The sequence below is a fragment of the Sesamum indicum genome, linkage group LG10 (genome assembly GCF_000512975.1).
Source record: "Sesamum indicum cultivar Zhongzhi No. 13 linkage group LG10, S_indicum_v1.0, whole genome shotgun sequence".
In the NCBI taxonomy this organism is placed as follows: Eukaryota; Viridiplantae; Streptophyta; class Magnoliopsida; order Lamiales; family Pedaliaceae; genus Sesamum; species Sesamum indicum.
The window spans coordinates 7,689,107-7,708,543 of record NC_026154.1 but is presented as its reverse complement, the minus strand read 5'-3'; the positions used below and the strand labels follow the sequence as shown (position 1 = coordinate 7,708,543).

General features: G+C 35.6%; 1 protein-coding gene across 1 annotated transcript; it reads right to left on the bottom strand.

Annotated features, from left to right (window-relative positions):
* Positions 3,909–12,381, bottom strand: LOC105172198 (2-oxoglutarate dehydrogenase, mitochondrial-like). The gene is made up of 9 exons (XM_011093559.2): positions 12,182–12,381; positions 10,057–11,768; positions 9,669–9,895; positions 9,253–9,585; positions 7,565–7,811; positions 5,523–5,651; positions 5,230–5,445; positions 4,816–4,939; positions 3,909–4,419 (listed from the first exon to the last, which is right to left on the bottom strand). The coding sequence occupies exons 2-9, from the start codon at positions 11,605–11,607 to the stop codon at positions 4,190–4,192; spliced, it is 3,057 nt and encodes a 1,018-aa protein (XP_011091861.1). The 5' UTR covers positions 11,608–11,768; positions 12,182–12,381; the 3' UTR covers positions 3,909–4,189.

The following is a 19,437-nucleotide window of genomic DNA, read 5'->3' as shown; positions in this document are numbered from 1 at the left end:
TCTACTTGTCACCAGAATGAGATTCATGCCACGCCTTTGTGTGTTCCTTGTACAATTTGGCATTCTCGTAGACTTGGTTCCTCCATCTCTTCTTCCTATTAGGCTGACGCCATTTGTCGTCACTATCCTTTTTCCAATTGTACGATACTTCAACTGGTGGTTTTACATTTTGATTTGGAGTAGATTCATTCAAAAGAAACACCTTCCGGGGGTTTTAACTTTAATTCCTGTCTAGTGTATACAAAGTTTGTAACCTCCTCATGCTCTTCTTCATTCCAAATGGGGGAAAGGAGCATAACAAAAAAATTAAATTGTTTGCAGCCAACATAAAGAGGAGGATGAAGGAGAAACCAACCTGAATCAAGGGGGGACTCCTATCTCTGGGAATATAGGGCTCTACAAAGGGATCAGGCGCATTATACAAAATGGTTGCAAGGTCAACAAAGGTAGGCCATTCTCCTGAAAGGGGATACCCTTGAGCCTAGAATTGGTCCTTGTAGACCATGAAGCAATGTTCAAAGTAATGCCCGACTATCTTGGCCACTTCCTGCTGGTAGCCCTCGGATTTCTTTAACTCCTTGAGACAGCTTTCTCAGTAAGCTTCCAAGTAGGTCTTGCCCTCCTCTGAGTTAGGAATATAAAAAGCCGCCTTAAGTCCCCCTCGTGGCCGCCTTTGGCAGCTTCTTCAAGTCTCTTCTAACTGCTGGCAGCACCTTGTAGCCTCTTTCCCCGCCTCGCTCAACTTGACATTTTCATTCCCTAGGTGCTTCACCTTATCCTCATAAGCTTACTAAACATGATGTTTTCTATCAATACAAAGAAAAAAGTGAATACCCAAGGATATACAAGGGAAATACACAACAGCAAACAGAAAACAAAGAGATACCCAAGGAATCTCCCAAGGGTTCCGTTTGAGGAGCCGAACCAAAATTGTAGCTCCCATATCGCTACTAGAGTCATATCTTCCCTAAACGACATACTTATAATAACCTATGTATCCATATATAAATATGCACATAATCATCTAATCAATATGCATACGTAATCCCAACGTCATAACAGACATAATCAACCCACAATATCATATATAAATTTCAAACACCATAAGTAATCCATCACAAGTAATCCCCACGCTTACGTTCTCTCTATACAAACAAAATATGATTTGTACTCTAACTGACAAAGAGGAGAAAATTGCCTACTGGCCGGACCTGCCTGAGTATAACATGTAGACCTAGTTTTCAACATACAGACACCTCAAAGTCTACTCCTGAAAGTAAATGTCAGCAGAGGCATGAGTCTGCCACTCAGTAAGTAAATAACTAGTCCTATCTATATATGTATATCAAACACAACCCAAACAAAATAAGTAGGCAACATGCACGGAATACAGTCAATTTAATTCCAACATAATCAACTTCATCACACCACATAGCTAACGCAATAAAATAACCAATTAAACTCCCTTTCTTTTAGTTTGCTTACCAGAAGGTGATATCATGTTTTCCCTTTCAACTCAATCTCACTGTTAAATAAGTTCAAGTGAATCCCTTTGACAGCCGACTCATCAATCTCATTTCGCATCATAGCTCTTTCAACTCGCATCATAACTCTTTCATTTTACATCATAACTCTTTTATTTCGCAGCATTACTCTTTTATATCGCAGCGTGCTCTTTTCATATCGCATCAAATCTCTTTTCATTTTATTTCTTTCTCATATAGCATCATAGCTCTTTTCATTTCATTTTACCTTATAGGTTTTTCAACACATCAAGGGGTATTCACACCACAATTATATTCAATTTCCACCACTACCTCATTTTCACGTATCACCATTCTTGTAAGCAACTAGTAACATAAAATAATATATCAACATATTCTCATTTTCAGACATCCACAACACATCAAACAACAAACATAATATTTCAGCATATTTTCTCATTCCACAACTATCATTTACCACTCCTTAAAAATATTTATGAAGATATTTTTATCAAGCCTGAAGTGGAATGAGAAACACTTCAGGCCTCATAAAGATATTTATAATTTATCAAGTAATTCATAGAAATTTATTTAACCAAACCCTTATATATTTATAACTATCATTTTTAATAACATTCTTAAATTAAATTATCATTAAAAATATCATTTTTTCTCTTTAATAACATATTATTTCTTAAATATAATTTTTGGAATATTTCTACGAATTTTCTACCAATTTCTATTATATAATGTAATTAAACAACAATACGTACACTGGCGTATTTGGTTACAATTGCGTATTTGGTTAATAATTCCAATGTAATTGTATAAATTAGCTATAGAAATATTCAAAACTAATAAATTTAATAATCTAATTAACCAATGATATTGTTTTTATATCCGATTTGATATTTAATTCGACACTATTTTAAATAGTCAAACTTATAAAATATTCTGTGTAAATAATGCATCGCTCAATATAAACAATATTTAATAAAAAAACTAATTAAATAATATAATTATATAAATTAATAAAAATTAAAATAGAAATCTTACCTCCGCCGCGAACTACTGAACAGAAAAAGAAAATTGCAATTGTTAAGATTGTATAATTGTGATTGAACTCACATATATATATATATATATATATATACATATATATGTAGAAGTGGGGGGCGGGTGATGGCCCACCCCCAAAATCCTTTTATCCTTTCTTTTTCTTTTTTTTTAATTTAATTTTTTTTTTAAAAATACCCATTAACTCCTTCCTAATTTTTTTAATTAATATCATTTGCTCTCAAATATTATAACGAACTCAAATTTAACCCGTTCAAGTTTTATTATATTCCCGTCATGATCTATAATTTATTTACTAATCACTAAATTTTATAAAAGTTATCAATTAATCCTACAATTATGAATTATAATCTTTGGGGTGTCACAAAAATACCCTAGGAATCTCTCGTCAATAAAGGATCGGCAGTCATAGAGGGCTCATTTAACCTAGCCAACAACGAAGATAAAACAACTATTCTTGCCTACACATGCACAAGAGGCGGGATTTCTTGACCCAATGGGGTGGGGAATACAGGTAGTATGCAGAGCCTGACGGAGGGGGACGCCCCCTCTATATATACAAATGAAGTCCCCCTACGGAGACACCTTCTAGAATATAGGAAAATTGATCTCTACTCTTGCTTTAGCTATCAACTTACATTTTTATTATAATATTCCCACGAATTTCTTCTCACGTCTCAGTTTCTCATTACGATTTATTTTCACGATTATTTATTCCTAAACTCAAGACTAACTTGGGCGTCGGAATGCTAACATGTGGTTTTGCAGGTTCCATTTTTCAAAATCTTTTGTTTAACTGACCCAAGTCCATTATCAAGGTCTAAGCTTAGTTGATCCTTGCTAAAATCGCACGCATCATATATAATTCGAAAATTAATTATATATTTGGCAGTGCATTCAGTTATTTGCAGAATTTTTAAGCTCTAAATTGAAACCAAACCAATTGTTCATTGTAATTCTGCTCTAAATTTAGAATTACCATCTGAAAAATAAATTATAGAAAACGATTTGGTTTGCTTTGATTCAGGCGATTTTCGAGAGTTTGAATTTTTTTGTATCAACCCTACAAGAAAACACTACTTCCACAATATGAGAATTTATAGCTACCAAAATACGTTTTCTGTACTTTTATCCTGTAAAGTACTGCAAAATTGACATTTCTAATTTTAGTTCTAAAGCACTTTATGCATCTTTTACCAAACTTTTATTAATGCCAAAAGTTTCTAAAAGCACTTATTAAGAGATCATATTCTAGATAGACTTCCATTTCGAAAGTGTTTCTATACATTCGTGAAGAATATCATAAAATAAAATACGGATATCTCAATAAACAAGCTTAACGATCCATAAGCCAACCTAGAGAGTATCCAGATAGACATTCACAAACCCCAAAAACAAATCACCATTTATAAAGGTGAAAAGAATCAAAGATGGTGTTACATGATGTTAATCTGCTCCTTCAGAGCTTTATACACACACTCATGTCGAAGTTATTTCACAACATTAAGCTCGGGCAGTACTTTTATTCTCATAAAAGTAACAGTTCAAGTATGGCCACTTCAGAGTTTGTGGAAAAATGAACCAAAGATGTATCCACTCAATCACCAAATATATTCAATTGAAACTCGCTAATTAATTGGATCAGGCTGCATGGCTTTCTGCACGAGTTCAGTTTGCTCTTTTACATGAACTTGGTAAAAGCCAGTAGCTGTGGCTGCAGATGGAGCACGCCCGACATACTTGATGTCTTCCAAAGTACCTCTACCGAGTGCTTTCATTGCAGTGCCAAGGCGTGGAGAAATGTAGTTGTATGCGCCCATGTTCATTGGCTCTTCCTGACACCAGACAACTTCTGCATCTGAAAGAATCACAAATGAAGAACTCAAGTCATGAGAGTAGTCTTTATGACTTCAAAAGACTGCAATGGTGCTTAATCTGTTTCATATCAGAGATTGAAACATGACTCTCCAGCCATATTACTTGTTCCTAAATAGCATTTAGTAGCTAGTAGTTCGACCAGCAAGGATAATCCCATGTTCCCATATTCAAGAACCATCCGTCTTGAATAATTATAGTGCAGCCATTAGAAGGCTGGGAATCTATAGTGTAAGCATCAAGATTCACTGCAGAGTACCAATGTCACTATTTTTAGACCGAGCTATTTGGCATTTCAAGACCTCAAAACGTAACAATGAAATTATCCCAATATCTTATTGAAGAGCATAATGATACAGTTACCAATTATTGGACATACTTGGATATCGCTTCAGCTCTCGTTGGATGAGATCATAAGGGAAGGGACAAAGCTGCTCGACCCTACAAATCGCAATGTCCTTTCCATTAACTTTTTTCCTCTCTTCGTCGAGCTCATAGTAAACCTGCAAACGAACAGCAAACCTAACGAACTTAAACAAAAGAGGTATACATGTAACAAATAACAAAAGTTTGAACTACATTCTTCACAGCAATGACATTATAACTGATGTATGATTTTTCTTTACTTAGAAGCATTTAATTTGACAGCATAGTTATTGCAACTTATGATGAAATAATACTCCAACATCAGGACCCACAGTTAAAAACACACACACACACACACAACCTCCCAAAAGATGCGGGGGGGGAGGGGGGGGGGGGGGGGGGAGCGGAAATGAAAAAATTTTGACACCTTTCCTGAGCACAGAATCAGACGTCTGATACCGTCTTCAAGATCTGAGTGATCATTTTGGTCCTTTATAAGGCGTTTAAATCTTGTTCCTTGCTTGTCAAAACCTGGGTGACCTTGAACATCGTCAAACTCGGATAAATTAGATTTACAATCCTTGTGACGAAGTAAGTTCTTTGGTGACATCACAATTAGAGGTTTACGGAATTCCCTATGTATCTGAAACATAAAATTGCAAATATGAGATACTCAACAACTCTGTAAGTCACACAAGGTTAGTAAATAAACCAACTCACTTGGCGCCGCAAAACATGGAAATAATTTGCAGGAGTAGTTACATTCACCACTTGCCAATTGCATTCCTGAATTTGTTTCCTAAGGGTTGGATCCATCTCAGGAATCACATAGGGATTATCATCACTCATCTGCAACAAGGCAGGAAACATCAAATTTACTTTCCTGGATGAAACAACAAATAATGAAAAACGGGGGTCAGGCATCATACATTGTTCTGAAAGTGCAGCAAATGCCAATTTGCTGCCTAACAAATGTGCAAAATTTCTTGAAAATTTTAATTCCAATCATGGTAATGCCAACACTAATGGACTAGGCATGAATATGATAATTCAAATGTCACCAATTGTCAAAATATAGAAAAACTTTCATGTAATTTCTACATTTCAACCTTCCCAAAAATATTAAATAACATTCGAAACTGTTTGACCTTTGCAAGAAAGGAAAATAGGGAGCAATAAGAAGTTTAGTGGTTGCAATCTGATGTAACATTACTTTTTTGGTTTGAAACAGTAGTAAATAAGAACCATCCTTTAGAATTGGTACTCCCGCCGGTCCCCCCAATCCAACCCAAAATCCCAAAATGAAAATCAGAACCCAGAAAAACCGGAAAAGGATTTCATCACAGTGTGGATAGAAATAAGTTAGGGTTGTTAAAGGAGAGCATGGAATAAACATAGCACATTAATTGTCACAACCAGCAAGCCACAAGTAGCTAAGAAATAGGACCATATTCCTAGAACCAATAGAAGTTGCTTTTCAATACCACGCTTCACCCAGTGTGTTAGGGAACTGTGTAGGTCATCAAGAATAAGGCATTGGTCAATGTTAATCTCTTGTGTGGTAGAGTAACATTTTTACTTCATTGGCCTTTCGGTCCTCCTATTACACCTTATCTTGATGCCAACACGCAAAAAAGATCATTCAGCCAGCCAACAAATAAAACTTAAACAGAGATACTAAGGCAAATAATCCATGGAAAAAGAACAAGCGAAGAAAGGCTCAATGACATGCTATGTAGCTAGAATACTCCTAGAAATGGTCCCAGAGTGTCACATACCTTCTGGGTACGGATACAGAGTGAATAAACGGTGGATAGGTATTGTATATATTTTCTCAAGTATCCAGAAAATGAAAGGAAAGAACGAAAAATTGGAACAGTATCTGATACGGCTGAGCATCCAGTATTTTCTGAAACAATTTTGATACGACCAGATATTTATTTTATTTTTATAGATATTGGAACTAAATTTTAGAAAAAATTAAAAATAAATTAATAATAATCTTAAAAATTTGTTTTCAGTAAATTTCGTATAATTTATTTAATTTTCATCTTCCATAAGGACCATATGTTTTTTTATTCTACCATTTTCAGTTAAAATGCTATCAAGTTTTAAAGGTAGAAAAAGAAGGTTAAAAGACAAATTAAAAGTTATATACAATCTATATTATATTCCTACCATATCAATGTACTAATATATAATCATTCTCTATAAATAATATAATAATCATTTATTAATATTAATATGTATAATCATATTATATTTAAAAAAATATGACTTTTGTATGAAGAAGCAAAAACCAAAAAAAAACATACTTGAGTAAAATATGAATAATTTAAAAAGTCATTGATACGGTTTAAAAATTAGTAGTATTTTGTATTCAATTCTCTTAATCAATTAAGAGAACAGAACATTAGTTGCCTTTAATACTTCAATTTATCTCCAGATAACATCATTAGTTATAAAATTTATCTTAAAATCAAAATATTTCAAAGACTCATATTAATGCAAAATTAAATCTTTTTATCTATAGTTTGTAGTACTAATATGTACAATATATATATGTGTGTGTGTGCTCCGTATCCTAAATGCATCGTATCATGTATCTCATGAAAATTGCTCACCTGTATCCGTATCCCTGTATCTATAAACGTGCAACATAGTTAACACGTAATACTTCTTCGGCATATGAAGATGTACCAATACATCCAAGATAATCTGCACTGGATAAGCTACTGTATAATGGAGAAAATGAGCAATACCTGAAGGAAACGTTCCAAACGAGCACTTGAGTGTTCAGGGCCTTGTCCATCATATCCATGAGGTAGCAGGACAACCAGTCCAGTTTGACGCAACCATTTCGCCTCCCCACTGCTCAAGAATTGGTCAAATATCACCTGAGCCCCGTTGGCAAAATCACCAAATTGGGCTTCCCAGAGTACCAGAGAATTCGGATTTTCCATTGAGTAACCTAATTCAAAACCCAAAACTCCAAACTCTGACAGAGAGCTGGATAGAGGCCAACAAATAATTAGGATTACTTGATCCATAAGGATATTCTTTAAGAGTGAAGAAAGCACTTGAAGGACCAAACAATATTTATGGTATTAAATAAAAAACATGAAACAAAGGTGGCTACTCCAATCATTTTCACTAAATAAAAATTAGACAAAAAGTTAAATTAAACTATTAATGCCACATAGATGATGCAAAGGTCCAAACATCAGATAATTCAATGTCAGACACGAGCAGTAAATTCAACAAAGCCTCCAGAAGTATACAAATAGCCCTAGACAAACAATAAGCAGTTGATATCATCTTAATCACAATCTTCACTACTCATAGAGAAGAAAAATCAAGAAGTTCAACCATTAACTTTTTCTACTATGGTTACGAAACAAAACCAAATAAATCAATTGACTGCACCCCTTAATCAAGACAAATAGTTAAAGAAAATGAGGAAAACAATTTTAGCATTAAAAATATCAATGTCGTTCCTGATCCCACGAGCAAATTCTACAACAGATCCTACCAGTACTGAACAACCAGCATCTACTCATCACATGCACTCTTATATAATCTTAAAGCTAAACACCAGTATGTCAAGATACGAAGCTATATTTCTCGAATGTGGAAGGCTAACCTAAACTAGTTTGATACTTTTATATATTTGAAACAATTGAGTGCTTTTGCCTTTCAGGACCTGGAAATTGCAGGGTGCTTATTCTGTGTTCTCCTTATAGAAGTTAAAATTATTAGAAGCACATAGAAATACTCCCTTTCCCTGGTGTCAGTTGTTGAGAAATCTATAAGATAAATAGAGATTATGCAATAGAGCAAGATATGTGAAGATGACGTGGATCCAATACTGATATGATATTGTGTAGAGAAAGTGTAACAGGGATATCCAAATACAGAAAATGTGATCAATAACAAATCAGCATTATCTGCATTCATAAAGAATATCCCATCAACTCTTTATGGGCCATATGATATTTGGTAAAACTACAGAAATTTATTTTTGTGAGCAATAACAATTTCCAGAGAAATTAACACAAATAAAGTTGCACCGACCAGTATCCTAAAATCTATGGCATGTGACTTTTCAATACAGAGATTATGCACCGTACAGAGAAACACCAGCAGTACATCCAAATGGATACACAAAATACCTAAAAAGAAAGCAATTCAATCGAAATTATTACCATTCCAAATAAATATACCATTGTTCCCTTGGGACACTTGTTGAAGGTGAGACTTGTTAGCAATTGATTTATTTGTAAACTAAAGAATTGAACAAACTAATGGCAATTAGAAATCTTCCGCAGTTAAATGCTCAAGACTATTGGTCTAAATCTATGTAACAAAGATAATCCACTTGAAACAAAAAAGATCAACCAGAACATACAAGGAGAATATCTCGGTCACATATATATAAAGCGGAAAATACCTGTTGCTCACAGTAAACATCTCTTCGTTTTGGTTCATCATAACATGGTCTAAGGGGCAGTATTTTTCCCCGGTTTCTTGATCATGAATAACAGAATGCCTATGGCTGAAAGTACCTCGTTCGACATCCTGTCCACTCAATCTGACATGATTTCCTTCTACAAGCAAGGTTGCAAAAGCAAGTGCTTCTCCCACTGCCCAGTCAATACCCTCACCTGTCTCAATCATCTTTGCACGGTCTTCAAAAATCCTCTTCACTGCTCTATGAGGCTTAAAATTTTCTGGAAGAGTTGTAATAGCCTTGCCAACATTTTTCAAAATCTCTGGTTTGACACTGAAAAATGGAAGTTGTTTAATGCCATGAAACAAAATTAGCAATAAGAACTTCCATAATACAAGTATACCAACAGAAATTACCCAGTGTTACGAATGCGTGAGAGCTGTTCGGGAGACTTGAATCCAGACCAGTAAGCTGAAAGCCAGTCCCTTCTTTGAGGTACATAGTCTTTGCTGGCCAGAAATTCTTCATTGAGAATTGAAAGGACTTTGCTGTTTATCTGATCAATGTCTTCTTTTGTAACCTGACCAGATTCTAGAAGTTTGTTTTGGTAAATCTGAAGTGCTGAAGGATGATTCCGGATAACCTAGAAAAAGCATTCAAGTAGGAAAGTAAGTATCTTCTACAGACTATAAAAGAAATGGTAAAACTTAATATCTGGCTCCGAAAGATAAGTCAACCAAAGAAGAGGATCTTCATATAAAAGTTAAAAATCATACTGTAAGGAAACAGATAACAGCACAAGACCTTATACATCTTTGGTTGAGTGAATGATGGCTCATCAATTTCATTGTGGCCAAACCGACGATAGCAGACGATGTCGACCACAACATCAGTATGGAATGTCTGACGCCACTCTGCTGCAAGTTCACAGACATGAACAACTGCTTCTACATCATCACCATTGACATGGAAAATTGGAGCACTCAAAGCTTTGGCAACATCTGTACAATATTGCGAAGATCTTCCCGATCTGGGGTCAGTAGTGAATGCTACTTGATTGTTGACCACTATGTGAATGGTACCTCCAGTTGTGTAATTTGGAAGAGCACTAAGATGCAAGGTCTCGTACACAACACCTTGTCCAGCAAAACTACCATCTCCATGAATCAAAACACCCATGTTCTTTGTTCTGTCAACATCATTAGAGTAATACTGTTTGGCTCTAGTTTTCCCAACCACAACAGGGTCCACGGCTTCTAAGTGACTAGGATTTGCAACGAGGGACAAGTGAATTCTCTTACCCCCTCTTGTTGGACGGTCATAAGAAGTTCCCAAATGATATTTAACATCACCAGTTCCAGTGTAAAGGCCGACCTCATCCGTAGGTTTTGTACCACCACTAAACTCACTAAAGATCTGCCGAAGTGGTTTCCGGACAACATTACCAAGAACATTCAGCCTTCCTCTGTGCGACATCCCAATGACAATACTCTCTACACCAAGATCGGCTGACCTGTCAAACATCTCCTTCATGCCAGGAATCAATGTCTCACAACCTTCAAGTCCAAATCTCTTGGCTGCAGTCCATTTTGCTGCTAAGAAGTTTTCAAATTGTGAACTCCAAATAAGACGGTCAAGGATCACCTCACGCCGCTGGCGACTGTACTGAGTTGGTGTTGGAGTCTCAATTTTGTCTCTCAGCCAGTTACACTTTTCACGATCAGCTATATGCATGTATTCATAGCCAATATTTCCACAATAAGCCTGTTCTAGTCTTTTCAATATTGCCCTTAAGGTTTGCACTGGACGGTTCTCAGACAAGAACCCTGACATTCTCCAAACACCAATGAAGAATTCTCTGTCAAGATCAGCTTCTGTAAATCCATAAAGGGCTGGATCTAGATCATCTGGAATAGGCCTCTCTTCCAAACCTAATGGATCCAACTTGGCTTTCATATGACCATAAACCTGGTAAGCTCTCACAAGCAACATCAACCGCATACTCTCTTGAATTGTTTGGCCAGAAATTCCAGGCGAGGTGGTGGCCTGGCCAACAAAGTTCCTAAAAAAATTGTCCCATGATTCATCGACGCTATTGGGATCCTGCTCCCACGCTCTCTGCAACTCTTCAAGATAAACACTGCTTGTCCCATCCAAGAAGCTGTCAGTCAACCTGGAGAGTGGAACAGGACGAGGAACAGGAGCAGATTGCGCCTTTGACCTAAAAACTGTGGTATGGAAATATTGGTTTCGAGCAGGAGTGATCCGCATCGGCGTTAAGTACAAGCAACTTTGTGATAAGGTTCTCCTAACAGCAAGCTTAGCCACATTAGACCCAGCTCTAAACCAGGCCATTGCTATTTACCAAATCCAAGAAATCTGAGACTTCTTTGAAATCCGTAATAAGTCTGAGACTTCTTTTAAATCAGTAAGAAGTCTGAGACTTAATATCCAAAATTCGAGGGTTTTCAGGCCAAATTAAGGAGTTTGGGCTGTCATTCTGCCTCTAAGCAACCCTAATCAAACAACGAACACCAATAAATGCACAGTGACATAAAATTAAACAAAATAAGTCTCTTCGCGGAATATTTAGCGTACACGAATATTATTATCACAACGTAACGGCTCCCAATACCAGTTAAAATAATAATTCCGACGAACAGTCAACCAAATCAAACTATTCGAACAAAAGAACTCAAAAGAAACTGAAAATATCAGAAAGCTCCGGAAATTGAACTATGAAGCTGCACAAAATAAATCGAGCCCACATGAAATAGATGCAGAAAACTGAATAGAAACTGCTAAAAAATTTGGCAGGCAAATCAATAGCAGAATAGACCTCAGCAAATATGGCATTACGTATAAAATTTTCACCATAGATTTGTTTTCATGATAACAATAAATCAATCAAGGGTGATTGAAATGATACCTCAGAAACAGGGAGAAAATGGCCTGGGAGTAAGAAATTAAAGCCTAAATCCGCAATGCCTTCTCTTTGTTATTTTTCCGGTTTAAGGCTGTCAACTTTCACGTTTCTTGACCGAAGTTTCCATACTTTTCCTTTTCCAAAAGCTTCTGGAGACGGTGATACTTTTATTTACTGCAGTTTCCCTTCAAAATTTTTCAGACTAATTTTGAACCGAGGATGTTTAATAGGTAAACCAACACTTTGGGTTAAATACAATTTCACCCCTAAAGTATGCTATAGTTGCATTGACCCCCTAAATTATAAAAAGGGATAATTACACTCCCTTCCCTTGAGGTTTTAGTGTAATTATACATAAACTTCATATTTTAGAAAATTACACCTAGCACCCATGAGGTTTGCTTCCGTCTAACAAATAAGTCCCTCCATTAATCAAAAATTCACTAAATTTGTTGATATTAACAAAATAACTAATGAAAATTGATATTAACCCTCAATTAACTTATTACTGACTTGTTGCAGGTCAAATAATTTTTTCTGGACTAAATTATCTTTATAACTGTGTAAATATACTAATTATATTTATTAAAGCATGAAGACGTATGAGGGTAATTTGATCATAAAAATATTTATTTGACCTTTAATAAATCAATAATAAGTCATTCAGGGGCAAATATAGATTTTTTTTATGATTTTTTTGTTTATATCAGTAAATTTGGTAAATTTTGACTAATAGATGGGCTTATTTGTTAGATTAAAGCAAACTTAAGGGTACTAGATGTAATTTCTCAAATTAAAGGGGGTCTACGTATAATTGAACTAAATAGGAGAGGGGAGTGTAATTATCCCTTATAAAAGTGTTGTTCCACCAAGAAAACAAATAATTAACAACTAGTATTTAAGGTATTTTGAATGAAGTATTTGGGTTTTCGCTACTCTAAATGCTTGGGTAATTTCTCTTCCAAGATGTAATTCCCGCAAAACAACACTACAAAAGCATGGAGCTGGGAGGAATCCTCACAATAGCTTTTCGACGCTCAAGTCAGTGTTTGGAGATGAATTCTCAAAGAGAGAGTTTAATAGACAAGGAACCAAAAGCTGAGTTTGGGGAGAGCCAATATTTATAATTGTCGGTCTAATTATACGATATCACTAGCGCTTTGAATCTGAAAATAGATCTATGGGCTATAGTGGGCCGTACTTAGTCATAGGGCCGTATAACAAAATAACTAATGAAAATAGATCTAAGGACAGTCACAAGTGAGTTCTTTGCACGTGATACGGAGATAGTCATCTAAAACCTTGGGTACTTAGTCTGAAGACATCATTATGAAGATCGCTAAGATGACCCTAACAAAGAGGGTCTGGAATGACGCTTGAAAGAGCCTTCGGTAGAAAACTACTACAATACCAAATGTTGTATGGGTGTAAACGAATCGAGCTCGAGCTTGATTTGCAGTAGGATGGCTCGAGCTCGAGCTTGAGCTCGACTAGTTCGAATTCGAGCTCGAGCTTAACTCTTACATGATGAGCTCGAGCTTGGTAATTATTATTATTATTATTATTATTAGATTAAATCATGGGATCAAATCATTAAATTTTTGCATAAATTTATAAGTAATAAATTAGATTACATAATGTATACTATGTTATAAATATACCAAAATATAGTATGAAATTTTAATTTATTGTTATAAATATAAAGTATTAATTAGTTTAGTAGAAATATAATTAGTAAAATATACCAAAAAAATTCATACTGAACAATTTAAAAATTATAGAAAAGTATCAATTATATGAAATTATGCAATCGGAATACATAAAAATATTTTATAGTTGAGATTAATATATGCTCACAATCTGCAATAAATTTATATATTTATAAATATTAGTATTACATTAATGTAACTATCATCTTACATTGTTGAACAACATGGGTTAATTGGGGCCATCAAAATTCAAATCAAACTGTTAGATATGATCAAACTTACAGAAAAATACATTTGGCAAAATTTTAGACTTATTGAATATATGGATGTCGAGATGTCATACTTGAAACATAAGAGTTCTCATTCAAGAGAGTGTATGTTGAATCAGGCCATGATTTTAAATCATACCGTCTGATATGATCTACTGGACACAGTTTTACATATATTTAAATTTGCTATGAATCAGGTGCCCGAATTTTAAGATATAGTAATTATTGTTTAAATTTTTTTGTCTCATTATATACATAATAAAATAATAATATAAATAATTAAAATTATTCAACCATCATTATTATTATTATTATCATTATTTTTAGATGAATTCATAGGAATTACTAAATTTCAACATAAGTTTATAAGTAATAAAATAGATTGCATCATACATAGTATGTATCTTGATATAAATATAAAACTCAAAAGTTGATAAAAAAACATAAGTAAATTACCTGTCAATTAAAAAAAGTATAACAAAATAAAAATATATTAAAATATGACATGAAATTTATATGTATCATATTAAATAATAATTTTAATTATAGAAAAAAATATAATTTACTAAGTTGTTGATTAAATTTATTTTTGTATAAAGATTAAATGTATAAATAAAAGTACCATAATTTATTATTATCAAAAATAAAATGTATGAAATTGATTAATATTTATAACATATGGTCAATTTTTAGTATAAAATTGATAAAGTATTGAATATGAAATTAAATATATAAAAAATTTAAAAGATAAAAATATATACAAAAACAAAAAAAAAACTCACAAGCCGGTGAACAGAGAAGATTGAGGTCGAGCTCGTAGCTGAGTCGAGCCCAAATTTTTCGAGCCCGTGAGCCGGCTCAACTCATCTGCCACCCCTAAATTATTGTAGCTTCTTAAGGTCTTTGCTGACTCTTAATATGTATCTCCACATAAAAAAATCCCCCACTTATTAAGTTGTGTCCATATATGGAGCTTTATAAGTAGTCAGTAGGATACCTTTAGACTGAGTTAATTAATTTTTTATTATAAAAAAAAATATTTTATTATAATTTTTTTAATTAACTAACAAAAACATGTCATTAAAATATGGCGAAAAAAATGCAAAATCCCAAAAGTTGGGATACAAAATCCCGACTTCAAGTCGGGATTCTAAATCCCGACCTCAAGTCGGGATTCTAAAAGTCGGGATTCTAAATCCCGACTTGGTATTTTTCCCTTTTTTTTCGTTTAATTATATTTATATAATTTAATTTATATATAATTAATTTTAACAACATACTAAAATCCAAAAATTAATAAAATTAACATTGTATTAACTTAAAAAATTTCAATTAAGAGTACAAATTTAATAGTTATTTATTTTGTACAATTGTAAAAAATAACATTAAATGTATAAATTAAAAGTGTATATTTTTGTACAATTGTAAAAAATACAAAAAGTATACAATTAATCCTGGCTACCCGGTACTGGCACATCTGATTGTATTGAAGAATTTCTTTGTTGTGCTTGTTGTCGTGCACGCCTTTGCGCCCAATCCATCTCGTTGTGAATACGTGTTGTTTGATTTCGACCAGGGCGTGAAGAGATGTGAATAGTAGGATCGTGGACCAACTCAAATCCCGGTACATCCCAATAATTTTCGGAATGCACAGGTTCAAATGACTTAGAATATGTATTCTTATAAGTCATTATATCATAATAATCCTTCACCATTGATGCAGCATTAATCATGTATGCAGCGCATACCTTTTGAGCGTGACTGCAAAGAATACCAAATTGAGTCCATTTGCCGCAAGAACATTCTCGATTCGCAATTTTGACAACATAGGTGTTGACTCTATGTCCACCGTGACGTCTTGTAACAATCGAGGCGGACTGTTGGAACTGATGGTATTTGGTGACGGTATGTTCAACAGAATTTTGATGCCAACGTGTGAACATCTTATATGCAAATTCCGTCCACAGTTGGTTGTTGGCCAACATTACAGTGCTTCTTGCTAACCTCTCACGAAAATAATGGACACTTCGCTGAAACGTCATCTCAGCAATTGCTGTCAACGGTAGGCGGCGAGCCCCTTTCAATACTCCATTTATGCATTCCGACATATTTGTCGTCAGAATTCCACATCGTCATCCACCGTTATGTGATGCTGTCCATTTTTCCTTGTCGATCCTATCTAACCACTGAAACGCCTCTAGTGACGAGCTCTTTATCTCCTCCATAATGCGTTTGAATTTTCTGATCTGATATTCAGAGCCAGCTCTCCAACAAAGATCCTTCAACACAATATTTTTGTATTTACTGTTGAAATTGGAACACACATACCGCAAGCAATATCGGTGCACGCCGTTAGGTGGCACGAAATCCGGCATTCACGTAACAGCTCTTGTGATACCAGCATGGCGGTCAGAAATAAGGCAGATACCCCGTCGCCCTCGCCACTTCCAAGATAAATGTGATTCTTCATCGACAATTGCAAAAGCAAGAGGAAGTACCTGTTGATTTCCATCCATGGCAGCAGCAATCAACATCTTGTGCTTGTACTTTGTGTATAGATGGGTCCCATCTACACTGATAAGGTTGCGACAGGGTTGGAACCCTTCAATACACGGCTTGAACGCCCAGAATACGTATCCTATCACATATGCACTGGTTGATGTGTCGCGGGCTTTATGTTGCCATTCAATAATCGTTCTTGGATTATATTTTTGGAGAGCTCCCAAGTATTTGGGTAGCTTTTGAACGGAGCTCTCCCATGTGCCATAAACCATCTCATGTGCCATCTTCAGACTGTACCATGCCTTTTGATATGGTATATCATATCCGGTATGGTCTTTCACAGTCTGGATGACATGCTTGATTCCGTACGATGGGTTGCATTTTACATGTCCTAACAATAAAGAAGCAACATATACTCTATCTAAATTACCATGTTCGAGGGGCATTTGATTCAATATACATGTATGGTCCCCTCCGTATTTTGTTATTGTCTACCTTCCCATTTTTTATTTGTAAATGCCTCGCAGCTCCCATCTACACCGCATAGCTGAAAAAAATAAACACGAATCAGCCGAATAATTTTGTATGCTTAGACATATACGATAAAAAAATATATATATATATACCTTCGGTGGTATGATTACACAATACTTTCCACTTGGTCTTTGAACTCTCAGGTACCCAATACTCCCGTCGGGCATATCGTATTGAGTGATCTTTCACCGCCTCGATTAAAGCTTCTTTATTTTTGAAAAGCATTCCCACATCAAGTCTGCCTTCATTTTTGTCATAAAAATTTTGCATATCTTAAGTTCGGTACATCAATGGAATCCACTGGTACCTCCGGGAATGTTTGTTCGAAAAATGGTATGGAGCGGTAAAATGTTTGCTGAGTAGTTCGATGTGGCGTAACCGGTTGAGAGGATGTTGACGTACCTTGTGCAACATTTTCGGCCACAACATTTATGTCAACATCTTCTATTCCATCCTCCGGTGGAATTGGATAATCCACTTCATCCGGTTCGGAAGCTGCATCTGATTCATTAGCCAGGCTGTCCGCAATAGGGTCTTCTGGCTCGGCAATATCTTGTGCAGAAGTTGGTATAAAATGGAAGGTGGATGGAGTATGTGAGTGGGTGGGCTTTGTGTAATTAAGTTCAATATTATCGAGCCCTTATATGACAGACACCACATTCGGAGTATAACACTCTGTATCATAATTTGATGTGCCTGCACCAAATCGGTGTTAGAAGTACCTGCATCGAAATTAGAGTTATAGGTACCTGTGAAATTTTCATAGTTGGAGGATGACGAAAATCCTTGGCTCGATAACATCGCCATGTATTCCCCCCACTGTTGACTCATCTGTGAGTTGTCATCCACCAACTAGGATTTTATGGAGTTTACAGGTGCGGACGCCTTCAATTAAATCAACACCTCATCACTGCATTAGTGGAGAGGTGGCGATTGGAGACGCACACTTTTTATTTTCGTATAGGGGAAGCCACAATTACTCTACAAGATGTATAAATAATTTGGGCACTCCCAATAGATGGCGAGCCGGTGACTGAAATTGATTTCGACCGTACAACACAACAATGGCAAGAATATTGCCTTACTTATATAGGCTTTAGCCCGGATGCAAATGTGTTGAAGGGCTCGAGACTACAGACATCCGCAATTATATCTCATTTGGCGGCGGTCGAAATCACTTATAATACTCCCCAGGCTATCGTCGTCCAGTACGCACGTGCCGTTGCATTACTTCTATTTGGGGGATTGATGTGCCCAGATTCCTCAAGTAACTATGTCTCATTGCTATATCTTTCAAAATTAGAAGATATAGAAACCGCGAGAAACTATAGTTGGGGGAGTGCTGTGCTGGCATTTTTATATTGCGAATTGTGCAATGCCAGCACAAAAGGCAAAGCGGCAATTGGTGGAGCGCTGCAATTGCTACAGGTAAAATTGACTTAAAAAGTCTTACACATTTTTTTTTTTGCTATTGATATTCATTAATAACACATATTTGTATTGTTCGTGTAAATTTGTGCATGGTCACGGATTACGCCACTTTGTCCTGGACTTGGTGCCCAACGGCTATTTATGGGCCAAGTGCAAATGGAACTTTGTCCTGGACTTGGTGCCCAACGGCTATTTATGGGCCAAGTGCAAATGGACAACAATCGCTGGCTCCTAGCAACACCATATGGTGCTACTTGGAATTGTCAGCACACTTTCACCACTATAGTTCGGGGAACTGTACGAGTCATACGAGAAATTTTGGATGAGATGCAGGCGGATCAGGTAACTTATTTTTAATATTATTCGTATATTTATACCGTGAATTAAATTCGTATTAATTTACATCTTTGTATTTATTACAGTTCATATGGCAGCCGTATGACATGGACTCGGATGTCATTATGGCTTACGCCGATAAATTGAACCCCCAGTTATGGAGGTCATCCATTCCGTTGATATTCTATGCAATAGTTGAAATGCATCGTCCCGAACGGGTTGTTCGCCAATTCGGGATGAGGCAGAATGTACCAGAATCGACGAATACCCGTGATATGAGCCTCCATTAGATTTCCCGTAAAAATCACGCGGGCACAGATTGGTCCCTGCAACACATACAATATATCACTAGATGGCAAAGACGATATGACACGGTTGTACATAGGCCACTCATTTCCAATAGAAGGGAAACAGAACGAGGTTATTGGAGTGGTACTACAACATAACAAGAAATTTCGTGTCGTCATCTACTGATAGA